Source organism: Sorex fumeus, unplaced genomic scaffold (genome assembly GCF_029834395.1).
Source record: "Sorex fumeus unplaced genomic scaffold, SorFum_2.1 ptg000122l, whole genome shotgun sequence".
NCBI classification, from domain to species: Eukaryota; Metazoa; Chordata; class Mammalia; order Eulipotyphla; family Soricidae; genus Sorex; species Sorex fumeus.
In genome coordinates, this window is record NW_026606179.1 from 11300918 (window position 1) to 11315900 (window position 14983).

At 49.4% G+C, this 14983-nt stretch overlaps 1 protein-coding gene across 1 annotated transcript; it reads right to left on the reverse strand.

Annotated features, from left to right (window-relative positions):
- Positions 1-7540: 7540 nt before the first annotated feature.
- On the reverse strand, positions 7541-13613 carry DKKL1 (dickkopf like acrosomal protein 1). The gene is made up of 4 exons (XM_056137009.1): positions 13455-13613; positions 12595-12735; positions 12372-12464; positions 7541-7846 (listed from the first exon to the last, which is right to left on the reverse strand). The coding sequence occupies exons 1-4, from the start codon at positions 13599-13601 to the stop codon at positions 7541-7543; spliced, it is 687 nt and encodes a 228-aa protein (XP_055992984.1). The 5' UTR covers positions 13602-13613.
- Positions 13614-14983: the final 1370 nt, after the last annotated feature.

The window sequence follows — 14983 nt, forward strand, 5'->3', positions numbered from 1 at the left end:
TGCCTGGCCCAGTGAGCGTTGTCATAAAAATACGTATTTGGGGTCAGAGCGGGTAGGGTGTTTGTCTTACACGCAGTAAATCTGGGTTCAATCCTTGGGATCCCTTATCGTGCCCTAAGATGCACTTGGAATGATCCCTGAGTGCAGAGCCAGGAGTAAACCCTGAGCAATGCCAGATGTGGCCCCCAAGCCAAAAAAAAAAAAAGTGTTGGAGAGATTATTTTGCAGGGGACAGGGCTATTGTACACACCTGGTTCTCTCCCACGTGAAGCACATGGTCCTCTGAAAAGAGATGCTTGAGCACACCAATTGTGGTCCAAGAATCAACCCTTCACCCAAATGATGTTGAATGAATGAGTAGTAGATGGGCCCCAGGTTTTGTAAGGGCCTGGCACTGTAGACCTGGTGCATTTGAAAGCAGCTGCCTTGGCTGGTGGGGGTGGGAGGGTGTTTGCTGTTCCTGTTCCCCTGCCTCCCTCAATCCCCAAACTCCCAGTCCCAACCCCAACCTCCCCATTTCCCCCTCCTTGTCCTGTCCTTCTCCGCCCCTATCCTGACCTTGCTCCTTGTATGTGAAATCTCAGGACAGCCTTGAATTTGGGAGACTGGGCTCCTGAGACCACCCACCCAAATGAGACCAGTCTTGTTAGTAGTTATGAGGGGTGTTGATTGGACACCAGTCACTGCATAACTGTGGTGGGTGCCCAGAACAGCAAACACCCAGTTTCAGAGCCTGGAACTAAGGACTCAGGCATTGCTCCTCAGGTTGCATGGTTGACAGAAGGAATTGCAGCATCTGAGCACTAAAGATACATGGGGGGACCCTGGGACCACTCTGGGCTACACTTGGCCAACTAGACCTGTGCACGCATTAGAGGACTCTGCAGTGCTGGGGAGCAGCAGAGTCACCCCTGTGTTGCAGGGTGGTGCTCTGGGGACCTTCAGGCTACACCCTGCAGTGCTGGAGGGTGGGAATGAGGTGCTGGGATCTATCCTGGGGAGGATCCATGTGTCTCTAGCCCCTATGCTTTCTTCCTGTCTCCTAAAAATTAATTTTTGGGCCACACCCAGTGGTTCTCAAAGCTGACTTCTGGCTCTGTGCTCAGGGAACATTTCTGGTGGGACTCTGGGAACCCTATATGGTAGCAGGAATCAAATCTGGGTTGGCTGCATACAAGGCAAGTCTCCTACCCACTGTACTATATCTCTGGCCCCAAAATTCATATTTTGTGCTGAGTGGAACACTGATAAAATAGGGCTTAACCGAAAGTTTCTCTCCTCACTGTATGGTCCCAGATGGTATCCCCTAACCAAACAACAACCTCCCCACCCCCCATCAAAAGGACCAGATAGAGGGGCCGGAGAGATAGGACATTTGCCTTGGATGCAACTTATCAGGGTTCAACCCCCAGCACCCCGTATGGTTCCCCAAACCCGGCAAGAGTGATCCCTGACCACTTTTGGTGTGCCACCCAAACTAACCAAATAAAAAGAACCAAGTAGAATTCTGCCTATTACCCCTGAGTCTTGGTTTCCTTCTCCATCACTCAGCAAAATAATTCAAAGAAGCTGATTATGTTCTCCCTGAGGAACACAGGGTACCTCACCTTCCAAGGATGTTATCCCAAGCCCGCCTCTTACTGACCCTTCTGGTGCTCTGATCCCGAGTCAAAATCCCATGTGTCGATGATGTCACCTGCTCAATGACATCATCTGGTTTGCATGTCTATGACTAGACTCTGGGGATGTTGAAAGCAAATAAATTGAAACTAATGGCAGCAGAATGGTGGTTAAGGTTGTGGATCTGGAATCCAGTATTCTGATGTCTCCCTTTTGCCTTCTCATTTTCCTGCCTCGTGGCTGACTCTGAGCTTCAAGCCCCCTCCCCCCACTGTCTGAACTCCATCTGAAGCGGGAGATAATTGCTTCTTAGGTTGCCTTGAGGACATAAGGTGATAATCCCCCTAATTGATAGTTATTATTTTGGCTAGTTAGCCGGGTGGCCTGAGGAAGAACCTGTTTGGCAGGTGATTAAAAAGGTAAGAGATGGAATCAGGCCTGGTTGCAGTACCCGGGCCTGGTGATACAGGTTGCTCCATCCACTGAGTCTGATCCTTGGCCTGAAAAATCACATTTTAAAAAATAACAAGAGGGGCTGGAGCGATAGTAAAGTGGGGATGGCATTTGCCTTGTACATGGCCGACCCGGGTTCGATCTCCAGATCTCATATGATCCCCTGAGCACCACCAGGAGTGATTGCTGAGTGCAGAGTCAAGAATAACCCCTGAGCATTGTTGGGTGTGGCCCCCAAACCTAAATAAATAACATTTAAAAATATAACAACAAAACGATTAGAGGGTCAGATAGTTGAAAGGGCCAAGTACGTTTTGCATAAGGGAGACCTAGGTTTAAACTGGCAATTGGGTCTGGAGTGATAGTACAGCAGATAGGGCACTTGCCTTTCACATGGCTGACCTGGGTTTGATTCCCAGCATCCCATATGATTCCCGAGAGCAACAACAGCAGTAATTCCTGAGTGAAGAGCCAGGAGTAGTCCTTAAGCATCACCAGCTGTAAGACAAAAAAAAAAAAAGAATAAAATGGTATTACAAGGTTACTAAAGAAATACTGAGAGTAAACCCCAAGTACTGGGTATGACCCTAAAGTAACATTTGAATTTCAGTTGGTAAAGGATTTACAGAAGATCAAGCGATGTACAGTAGAGGAAATCTAAAAGACTAACATAGATGATAAAGAGCTCAAGAGATAAATGCACTGCACTGTAGTACTGTCCTCCCATTGTTCATCAATTTGCTCGAGCGGGTCCAGTAACTTCTCCATTGTGACACTTGTTGTTACTGTGTTTGGCATATCGAATATGTCACGGGTAGCTTGCCAGGCTTTGTTGTGCGGACGAGATACTCTCGGTAGCTTGCCGGGCTCTTCTAAGAGGGGCGGAGGAATCGAACCCGGCTTGGTCAGGCTAGCTGCACGCAAGGCAAATGCCCTACCGCTGTGCTATCGCTCTAGCCCCAAGAGATAAATAGGTAGAGAAAAACCAATTAAAGCAACAAGAAATTGCTCTTATTTAACTGACAAACATTTAGGGTAATGCTAAGTCATTTAGGGCTTGTTCAGAGAAAACAAGATCTTATAGTGGGTGATGTAACTGAATTAATTATAACAGTTGTGTCATAATTCACACTTGTCACAGTTTACCTATTTATAGCATACCATTTAGTGTTTTGTTTGCTTTTGGGCCACACCTGGTGATGCTCAAGGTTTACTCCTTGCTCTGCACTCAGGAATTACTCCTGGAAGTACTCAGGGAACCATATGGGATGCCGGGGATCGAACCTGGATTGGTCACGTGCAAGGCAAATACCCTAGCTGCTGTACTATCATTTCAGCTCCCTATCATTTAATGTTTTGCAAATTCACAGAGTTAAACAACCATCGCCGCTATTTTATTATGTATGTGTTTATACTCCAGATGGTAGTATAAAAGGAGGCCCCCATAACCATGCCACCAGACTCTGCACCAGGCTGTTTCCACTCGGGGTGCCCCAGAGGGGGGTGAGCGAAAATGCTTCCCATCCCAAGGGACCCAGCCCTGGTAGCCAACCTCTACTACCCAACAGCCGCCACGCTCCAGGCCACTTTCCGGATCATGGGACACTTCCTACCCATTGTCCATAATTACCACAAGGTGTTTGATGGAGTTCAGACAGTAGGCAACAGATGATAGAGAGAAATATATATATGTGTATATATATATATATATATTTATATGCCTCTCGGAGTGCCCGGCAAGCTACTGAGAGTATCTCGCCCTCATGAGCAGAGCCTGGCAAGCTACCCGTGTCGTATTTGATATGCCAAAACCAGTAGCTATAACAGGTCTCAATTCCCTGACACTGACAGAGCCTCCAACCATTGGGAAAGACGAGTAAGGAGAGGCTGCTAAAATCTCAGGGCTGGGACGAATAGAGACATTACTGGCACCCGCTTGAGTAAATTGATGAACAATGGGATGACAGTGTTACAGTGATATATGTGTTTGGGCCACACCTGGCAGTGCTCAGGGATCACACTGTGGTGCCTAGGGGCCTATGTGGTACTGGGAATCAAACTGAGGTTGGCCACATGCAAGGCAACTGTCTTACCCTTGTACTATCTCTCTGGTTTCCCAAATTAATTTTGTTTGGGGGCCACACCCAGTCATGCTCAGAGGTTAATCCTGGCTCTGCACTCTGGAAATACTCCTGGTAGTAATTGGAGGACAATATGGAATGCCCTGGATTGAACCCAGGTCAGCTACATGCACTGTACTGTACTGCCTCTCTATACCCAATCAAAATTCATTTTAGAACATTTCCATATCCTCCCAAAGAAATTTCATAGCCCACGCCAACCCTACTAGCCCACTATCTACCCCTACGGAACCCCTCATCTGCTCTCCAGTGCTCTCTGTGTCTTTGCCTCCCTCGACACAAGATAGAATCACTCATGTAGTCCTCTGTGGCTGGCTTCTTTGATAATGATTTGAAAGATGCTGAATGGTAAGTAGAAACACATGTCCATTACATAGTGAACCTAGAATAAAATAATTGCCTAAATATTTAATAATGGGCCACTCTGAAAGTTAAAATCTCTGTATCCCATCTGAAAATTTTGTAAAATGGAGGTTCATGTTTTCACATGATCATAAGGGAGAAGAAAGAGCCTTTACCCACTCCATCAATTTGTTACTGGAGACATATTGCTAAAATTTTTTAAGGACGTAGAATCTCTTTTCACCAGTGCTCAGAGAGCATTCCCGTACAAAACAGTTGCACCTGAGTATTGAGTATAAATCATCTAAGCCAGTTCTACTTTGAGGACGTGTGTTTGAAAGAGATTGATGCTCAGTTTTTATACCCTAAGATCATGGTAGTGTGGGCTATGATCATAACCGTAGACTTCAAAGGAACAAAAATTTCCCAGGTTATTTAAATATGCTAATGGACTGCAAAACACTGATATAAATTCACCCTGTTTTCTCATCTGCAATTTTTTAATTTAAAAAAAAAGGTCCTCTGGGTCCTCATTTCTACTGAATAAATTAATATTTAGACAGGAGAGAGTGTATGGGGCTTAAGGCACTGGTTGGTCTTGCATGTGCTGACCCTGGATCTATTTCTGGCACTGCCAGAGGTCACTCGAGCACAGAGCCAGGAACAGCCCTTGAACCTGGACGTGATTCACAAACCAAAAGAAGAAAGAAGAAAAGAAAAAAAATCATGTAGGAAGGGACATTATAGGGCTCAGGAGCTCACAGAGTTCTGGTGGGAAATGAAACAGTGGTAGGCCCCCTGCCCCCTGTGGGGCTCCTGGGCCAGCAAGGCGAGCTGGAAGTCCCTGACCCCCAGACTGGAACTGTAGCTCTGCCATACTGCATGACCTGCAAACATGGCTTCTGAGGTTTCACCTCCCCTTTCACATCCTAAAGTGTGATTCTCCTGTGGCCAAGGTAGCAGCTGGACCGTGCATGGAGAGGAATTCTGGGAAATGTAGTTTCAGCTTAGCTTGTCTCTACAGTGCAAAACCGCCTCAGAGTCTGGGTGTGGTTAAAGTTGGTGGAACCCTTGCAGACTGCTAGAGGAACCATCAGGTTATCCTATTAAATCATTACAAGTCAGTGCATGCCTTTTTCCTTTCCCAGTTGGGGAGTGTGTGTATGTGTGTGGTTGAGGCCACATTGGTGCTCAGCTATTCCAGGCTCTCTGCTCAGGAGTGACCCCTGGTGGTGCTAGGGGGCCATACGCGGTGCACCCAAGGAAAGCCACCTTATCTTCTGTGCTGGCTTGCTTTTTGGTCCTGGAAAAGTCAAGTTCTGATGTTTGCAATGAGAGGACCATGATGCTGCTTTGATCTCACCTAAGTGTTTTCAAGAGATCTCGCTCGCTTTAATTTGCAATCAAGCAAGGTTGGGGTCCTGAATGTGAAGTTCTGTAGGAAGATCTAACCCTGAACCCAAACTTCAAGGGGAAAGCACAGACCATGTCTGCATCCCTTCCCCTTCCTCCATCCCGTTCTACCCACATGAGCATACAATTTGGAACCAAAGAAGGCCCTGGTATGTTTCCTCTACCACACATTGAGGGTTCTGGCAGGAAACAGGACATGCCCTGTAGTTGGTTTGATTTTAGGGTCACACCTGACAATGCTCAAGGGTTAGTCCAAGTTCTGCATTCAGGAATAAAATCTGGTGGTGTTTGGGGTATCATATAGAATGTCAGAGATTGAGGCTGGGTCAACTGTGTGGAAAGCAAGAGCCCTTCCCCCGTACTATCAGTGACCCATGCTCTGCAATTAGGGGCCAGGAGCCTCCTGGTTTGGCTCAAGTAGCCAGTCTACACCCATCGTTCAAGGTAAGTTGGTGGATTGCGAGGGAGGGACACAGTGAGGTGGACACAAATTCGACATCTATGAAATAGACGGATAATAGATGAGTGATGAATGGAAACGTGTAGATATTAAGATGTACTGGCGGCTGGTGGGCAGAATGCCCTACCCCCACAAATGAGCACCTTCCAATCCCTGGGCCTGTGAAATAACTTGTCCAGATGGACCCAATCCAAGCCCGTGAGATAATTATCCATTGGAATAGGAAGGCAGAGAAGTAAGGGGGAATCAAAGATCCAAACTATAGGGTTCACAAGTCAGACCTGGAGAGGGATTGCTAGGAGCTATGAGTGGAAATCCCCCACCCCCGTAACAGCCAGTAAGGAAGGGGGACCACAGTTCCCCCAACCCCAAGAGGCACAACTGTCACACACAGCCTGAATGAGCTTGCAGGACACTTCTCCCAACCTGCCAAGAGGAATTCTGCTGGCCAGTACCCTGATTTGGAACTGCACAGAGGATCAACTGGGTCTTGTCGAGTTTCTGATGTGTAGATCTTGGAAACATCTGAATCGTTTTTTGTCACCATTTGTGGTCATTTGTTACATCAATGACAGTAAACCAATGCAGGGGCTGAGCTGACAAGATCTGGGTCCAGGAGGGCAGGAAAGGTGGAAGATCAATACGTGTGGCTGTCAGACAACATGTTTTTGGTGTATTTTATAGCTTTTTTTGGGGGGTTTGACTTTTGGGGTCACAGCTAGCAATGCTCAAGGGTTACTTCTGGCTCTGCACTCAGGAATTACTCTTGGTTGTGCTCGGAGAGCCATTTGGGATGCCAGGGATCAAACCTGGATCAATTGTGTGCCAGGCAAACGACCTCTCTGATGTACTGTCACTCTAGTCCCTCACTCAATATCTGAATGGGAAAATAGAACCTAGAGGTCTTGGCCAAAGCTTACACTGCCATCAAATATCACATTCCAGGCGAGGGTTTGGAGGTTTCTGGCCTGGGCCTGATAGTCCCAGGATTCCGGGACATATCCCAAAGGCTATTACCCTGCTAAATGTAACAAAAATTTTTATTTCCTTTTTTTTCCTCTGTGTGTGTGTGGACACTAGACACACTGGTATTATTCCCTTGTCCCCAACCCTACAGCTGCTGGGAGGGCCTGAGGATGTATAGGAAGTGGGTCTTGCGGGCAGGTGACCTGGGGACACTTTGGAACCCCTCTTCTGGACTTTCCTCATGGGTTCCCTCGAGGAGACCATCCCGGATGGCCTGCAGCCGATGTCGCTTCTCACTGAGCCACTGGCCACCCTCCTGGGCATCCTGGTGGGACCGGCGCTGTGGCAGTTTCATGATCCAGAAGGCCATGAGGGGGTGGGGTTTTGCACGGAAGCTGCCTGTGGGCTTCTGCACGGGCACCAGCATCTTCTTCTCTTCTATCTTGGGTACCTGTGGAGGAGGAACAAAGGAGGGTCAGGGACCCACACTGCTGCCAGTAGGGAGTTTTGGGAATTAAAAGCACCTTTTGATGGTTAGAGAGGATGAGAGAGCACAGGTATTTTTTTCAGGGGCTTTTGAATGAAGAGCACTGGGGTTTGAAGAATTCTTCATGATTGAAAACGTGCTTTGGGAGGTTTCACAGGACTTAAAGAATTGATGATACCACATGGATTACAAAGCACTTTTAGGATGAAATCTACTGAGATTAACCATGCTTGAAATTTACAGAAAAGAACTTTCAGGTGAAAAGCTATTGCTGTTTTTCAAAGATTGTGGCCACAACTGCAGTGTGATCCTTGACTGAGCATGGATTTGTAAGTCAAAAGTAGGGGTTAGGCGTGTGGAGAGATAGTACAGTGAGTCAGGAGCTGGTCTTGCATGTAGCAGACCTGGGTTCAGTCTGACACCACATATGTTCCCTTGAGTTCTGAGTGATCTTCGGGCAAAGTGATCCTTGCCAGGAATAAGCCCTGAGTACCAGCAGGTGTGGCTCCCCTCAAAAAAAAAAAAAAGAAGAAGAAATTGTAAGTGTGGGGACTAGATAGATAGGACAGGTATTAGGGTACATGCCTTGCACGTGGCCAGCTCCAATTTATGGTTTTTGATTGTTTTGTTGGGGAGTCACATCCAGTTGTGCTCAGGGATTACTCCTGGCTCTGCACTCAGGAACTGCTCCTGGAGGTACTCAGGAGACCCTATAGAATACTGGGAATTGAACCCAGGTCAGCTGTGTGCCAAGCCAGTGACCTCCCTGCTGTCCTAATACTCTGGTACGGCCGGTCCCAGTTTAATCCCTGCTCCCCACGATCCCCCCGAGTACTGCCAGGGTAGCCCAGGGAGTCCCTGGCACCACAGAGCCCAAGCAGCAGTGCACCTTCCAGCCTTCACGTAGAACCTCCCACCTGCCAGGTTAGCTGAAAATTGCTGGAGGGGTCCCCTGCCTCCTGAGCACTGCTGACATCTAGCTCTCTTGGCACAGTTTTGGGTTTAGTGTGGACATGGGGTCCCTGCCATCAATGAGGCCAACAGACAGTGATATGTGGGTGCTTGTTAGATCTACAAACTCCAAGGCTCTTGTGCAACCAGGATCGGCTTGCTGGAGAGAACTGACGTTAAGGAGTTTGTCTCTATGGCTGGTTCGAACCCTGGCACTACAGGGGTTCCTGAGCACTGCCCCCGAATATGCCAAGGACTGGCAGTAAGTTCCCAGAAGCTAGGGGAGAGGCCAGAACAGGTCGTCTGGTGCCACTCTGTGTGTAGTTTCTCCAGAAGTGGGGGACAAGAGGTAAGAGTATGTATCAGTGCTAATTGATTTGGGTGGGTCTTAAGCTGTGCTTTGCATACAAGAGGCCTAGGGTTGAAAGCCAGCACTGTATGGTCTTCTGAGTACTATCAGACATGACCCCTGAGCACCACCAGGAGAGGTCCACAAACTGAAACCAAGAAACTAAACATCTTGAGTGTGAAAAGGGCAATTGGGACATGTGGGAAGTGTGATGACGCATTGATCTCAGGCTAAAGGAGTTAGGGGTGAAATGCCATGCCATCAGTCATGGATCGCATTGTTCAAAAAAGAAAAAGGTAAAAGGACTCTTTCAAGCCGTGTTCTCCTTTAACACCTCTCTCTCTCTCTCTCTCTCTCTCTCTTTCTCCCCCCACTCCCCCACCTCTTTCTCTGTTTCTCGGCTTGCATGTTTCCTTGCAAGGAGTCATCCTGAATAGGATTGGCAGAACACTAGATGAAGGACAACCATGCGAACAAGCCGGTTTTCGAAAAGGATTCATCATTATTGACCAGATCCACACAATAGCCAAGCTCATTGAGGTTTCTCGGGAGTTCAAGATGCCGCTTTGTCCAACATTCATTGATTTAAAGAAGGCCTTTGATTCTATTGAGACAGAAGCAGTCATTGAAGCCCTAGCCAATCAGGGCATTCAAACTCAATACATCAGGATCCTTCGTGAACTGGATTACGGATTTACTACCAGGATCTCACCATTCTACAAAGAAGTGATCATCTATGTCAAGAGAGGGGTTTGGCAGAGTGATACCATTTCACCAAAACTCTTCAGTGCCACCCTCGAGAACGTCATGGGACGACAGGAATGGGAGTGAAGATAGACAGTCAGCAACTACACCACCTCCGCTTTGCCGATGACATCGTTCTAATAACACCAAACATTAGCCAAGTGGCACAAACGTTGGCCGACTTCGACCGTGAGTGTGGAAAGGTTGGACTCCAGCTGGATCTCACGAAGACAATGTTTATGAGAAACGGTCTCGTTCCTGACATCCCATTCACTCTTAATGGGACAAACATCTACGAATGCAACAGTTATGTGTACCTAGGTCGAGAAGTCAACATGATGAATGACCTGGCACCTGAGAAGCGCAGGAGGAAGAGAGCGGCTTGGAACGCCTTCAAGAGCGTCGAAGAAATAGCTAAGAGGATGAAGAACCTCCGGCTCTGGGCACATCTCTTCGATTCCACTGTTCTTCCTGCATTAACATACACTTCAGAGACCTGGGCCCTACGAAAACAGGATGAGAACGCTATTCAGGTCTCCCAAAGAGGAATCTAAAGAGCTATGCTTGGAGTATCACGTTTCACTCAAATGAGAGAGAGAGTCTGGAGTTTCGACCTCCGTGGACGGTCAAGAATCAGGGATGCTGTCTCGTTTGCCAAGGCGTCGAAAATCAGATGGGCTGGACACATAATGCGATTTGGAGATGACCGCTGGACTAGAGCCATTACTGACTGGATTCCACGGGACGTCAAAAGACCGAGTGGCCGTCCACCTACCAGATGGTCAGACTTCTTCATCAAGACCCTGAACGATCGGTTTGAGGCTCTTCGTGTTCCTAGAATGAACAGACGCTATTGGGCTACACTAGCACGCGACAGGGGCAAATGGAGACGTTACTAGTGCCCGCTCGAGCAAATCGATGATTAGCGGGAAGTCAAGTGATCAAGTGATGTTTCCTTGTAAGCAGAAAAGCTTGTGGAAAAGTCCGTTTTCTCTATTGAATATCTTTTTTCTCCCCTTGTGACTTTCTAAGATTTTGCTCAATAAAAATTATGTTGCTTCATTGGGGTCAGAGTGGTAGTACAGTGGGTAGAGCACTTTGCATGTGGGTTTAATTCTCGGCACCCCCTATGGTCCCCCAACCACAACCAGGAGCTGCCTTTGAGAGCAGCGCCAGGAGTAAGCCGGGCATGGACATGTGTGACCCCCCCCCCCAAACAGAATACTATCTTGCTTCATTTTAAAAACAAAAAAGAAAAGATCAAATAAATATGGTGGAGGTCAAGGGTTCTCTACAGAAGTCATGGTATTTGCAGAGCCAGAGGGATAGTACAGTGGGGAGAGCATTTGTCCTACACATGCAGACGACCCAGGTTCAATCCCTATCATCCCATATGGTCCCCCAAGCGCTGTCAGGAGTAATCCCTGAGCATCGCCCAGTGTGATCCCCAGAGCCCCAAAATAAACCAACAAAAAGAAGTTAAGGTATTTCTAGTTGTCACAGTTGGCCACATGGGAGTGGGGTCTTACTTTTCTCTAGTAGGTGGAGTCCAGGGACGCTGATGAGCACATAGGACACTCCACCCACACAGTGGAAGATTCCGTGGACCTAAATACCAGTGGGACTGAGGTTGAGGAACCTCACTCAAGTGGAAAGGGAATAACGTTTGTGTTTGGGACGTACCTGGTGGTGCCCAGAGCTAATTCTGGCTCTGTGCTTGAGGGGCTCCTGGCATTGCTTGAGGGATCCTTTTTGGTGCCAGGGATTTAAATGGGGGTCGCCCATAGGCCAGCCAAGTGCCTTATCTCCTGTGCTATTTCTCTGGCCCCACAAAGGGAATAATGACTTTATTTACTGTACAATTTTCTCCAACTCTTCTGTAGATTTGAACTCTTTATAAGTTTGTTTTGTTTTCGATGTTTGGATCGCACCTGGTGGTTGCTCAGCCCGAGAAATAGTATAGCAAGTAGGACACTTCCCTTGCTTATGATAGACCTGGGTTCGATCCCCAGCATCCCATGAGGTTCCCTAAGCATTCCAGAGTGATTCCTGAGTGCAGAGCCAGGAGTAGGCCCTGAGCATCACCGAGTGTGAACCCCGAAAAAAAAACCAAGAAAACAAAACTATTCCAGGACCTTCTTGTCTTTTGTCCCCCCGTTTTTTGTGGGGGAAGGTTGGGCCACACCCAGCGATGCTCGGACTATCCCTGCTGTGTTCAGCAGTGACCTGTAGTGCTACTTGGGTTTGGGGGTCAGAGTGATAGTACAGTGTGTACGGCACTTGCTTGGCACGCATCAGACCCAGGTTCAATCCACAGTACCCCTAATGGTCCCTAAGCCTCGCCATAAGTGATTCTTGAGCACAGAGCTAGGAGCAAGTCCTGAGCACTGCAGTGTGAGTCCCCACAAATGTTCTGATTGGACACTGGGGGGGGCATGTTCCAACCTTCCAGTCACTGTTGATGTTGCCGTCGCCTGGTTCCATGGACGCCACCACCTTCTCGGATATTAGTACATCTCCTGTTTTGTTGTCTGTCACCTAACAGGGGATGGGTGGAACACAGAGTGAGCCAAACTGCATCCTCCCTACCTCCTGGGCCCGTGGCTGGTGGGAGACTCGGGATCCTGAATGTGGGAACTGGAGGTATGTGTATGCCAGCCCTGCCCACCTTGTCGATCTGGAGGTGGCTGGAGAGAGTGTTGTTTCCCAGTTTGTGCTTCTGGTTCTCTTCTTCATGGTAGTTCTTGGGGAGGCTCCGGAAGTCCATGGGGGCAGAGAAGAAGCTGTTCAGACCCCGCAACAGGTCATCCTGGCACCAAGGAGGGGTTAGTGAACCACCAGACTCGGGGTTCTGTGCTCTGGCCCCATAGTCTGCATACCCGTTTCCCTGTGCTCTGACCTTGGCCCACACCCCATCTGTTCTGTCTCTGGTCTGTTCTGTTGCCTTCTGCTCTGGTCCTTTGTCTCTTTCCAGATACTCTCTGGTGTCATGTCGACCTGCCATTGGTCTCTCTTCCCTCTTTTTTCTATTCCAGGACCTCCTTGTCTTTTGTCCCCCCTTCACCTTTTTTTTGTGGGGGAAGGTTGGGCCACACCCAGCGATGCTCGGACTATCCCTGCTGTGTTCAGCAGTGACCTGTAGTGCTACATGGGACCACATGCAGTTCTTGGGGACCCAATCTGGATCTGTCACAAACTCAGTAAAGGCCTTACCCCTTTTCTATCATTTCATTCCCTCTCTTCTTCTTATATTGTTTGGTTTTGGGGTCACACCCCACGATGCTCTGGGCTCCAGGGTGCAGTGCTGAGGATTCAAATCGTTATCTGCTGCGTGCAAGGAGAGTGCCCTAACCCTGTACCATCTCTTGGCCCTGATTCCCTCTTCTAGTCTTGCCTGGCATTTTTCAGTCACCCAGAACCTCCTCCCACCTCCACCAGTCTCCATTTGCTGGCTACCCTGTCCCCGACCCCCACTTCTCTGTATCTTTTCTGCCCCTTCTCTCCTCGCCCCAGTGCCCTATAGCTCACTCTCAGGAAAAGCCGAGTGAAGCTTTGGAGTAGGCTCTGGAGGCCTAGAAACCCTCCGGAACTCTCCGGGGTGTCGCTGTCCAGGACGGGGGCCGCGGAAGTTGGGCGCAGCGAGGCAAGCAGGGCGACGAGCAGCGGGAGCCACATGGCGGGGCGGACGGGGAGCCTGCGGCAAAGGGTGACGGACGGGTCGTGTCCACTCTCCCAGACCGTGACAACGAACCCCCCTTTCCAGTCCTGGCATCGCCCAAGCCCAGCCCCCTCCCCAAGCTCAGCCCTCCATTCCGGCCAGGTCGGCCGCTTCGGGATTCCTCCTAGTCCTGGAATCTCTCATCCTCACCTCCGCCCATACTCACACCCGATTTTATTATTCACCTCCACGCCACGCCCCTCCTTCTGGGCCCTGCCTGTATGCTAGAGCACTGTCCGGTCGCTGGACCCTCGGACTCGGGGCTTCCGCGGACAGTTAAAGCCAAACAGTTCTGGTCTCGCGCCACCGCGGGTGACCCCGAGCGTTGGCAAAATTCCGCGAGCCCGGTCGGCGCCCGGATTGTTCGGCCACGCCCCCGTGCAATGACGTCATCTCATTCTAGGCCCTCGACTTGAAGGCCACGCCCCCTAGGCCAGGGCCACGCCTCTATTCCGCCAAACCACGCCCCTTGGGGCCCGACCGCGCGTTTGTTCCACGGCCACACCCACACGGTGAAACCTCGGTCCTCTCCGTTGATCTCGGCTCGAGGGCCCCCTGTATCGTCTGCGTTCTCTGACGGCGGCCCTTGTCCGGGAGTGTCCTTCCGATTAGGGTGGCCAGACCTCTTGACTTGGCCCCTGGATCACCTCTGGGGGCCCCGGATCATGCCCGATCCCTCCAGCTCAATCCCCCGGCTCTTTCTGTCGGCATTGGCATGGGTTCGCCCGCTAACGCAGTTGCGTTTCTATTTCTGAATTTCTCCTTGTTCCCGCTTCCCCCCCGCCCCCCCCCCCCCAGCATTTGGAAGGATTAAAGCACCCAACAGAGGGCAGTGTAGGGACTCAGAACCCGGAGATATCTTCAGTCACATTAAACCGCCTTGTCTCCTCTCCAAAACCTCAATTCAGTTCTAGGTTTCACCTACCAACAAACCAAGGGAAACTCAAAAACCCACAGTCTGCTTTAGGCTTGTGAGTTTGCACCTCAGCCTCCCATCTTTGAGTTCCTAGCTCCTCTCTCTTCAGGTCCTGGGACAGCCACCACTTTTATTTTTTGGGGGGAGGGGCTACATCCGGCTGTGCTTACTCCTGGGTCTGTGCTCCCCTGGTGGCTTGGTGGGGTTCAGGGGGCCATATGGGATGCAGGGGATCAAACCTGTGTGGGCGCGTGCAAAGCAAATGATCACCCTGCTATACTATCTGGTGAGCTCCCAACAAACCTCGTCCAAAAAAAAAGTAAATAAATCCACACATCTCAAGCCTCAAAAATCAAAAATCCGCCTGGGACAACAGAAAAGCTGGGTTCATGCTTGGGTCCCTTGCACAGCCTCGTCCGCGTC

What these genes read in the sequence shown, in the direction of transcription:
- DKKL1 (XM_056137009.1), bottom strand. Translation starts at nt 13,601, where the DNA reads ATGTGGCTCCCGCTGCTCGTCGCCCTGCTTGCCTCGCTGCGCCCAACT. An exon ending in TCACTCGGCTTTTCCTGAGA is followed by an intron (nt 12,736 to 13,454) that starts GTGAGCTATAGG and finishes CCTTGGTGCCAG; the next exon opens with GATGACCTGTTGCGGGGTCT. An exon ending in ACATCAACAGTGACTGGAAG is followed by an intron (nt 7,847 to 12,371) that starts GTTGGAACATGC and finishes CCTCCTCCACAG; the next exon opens with GTACCCAAGATAGAAGAGAA.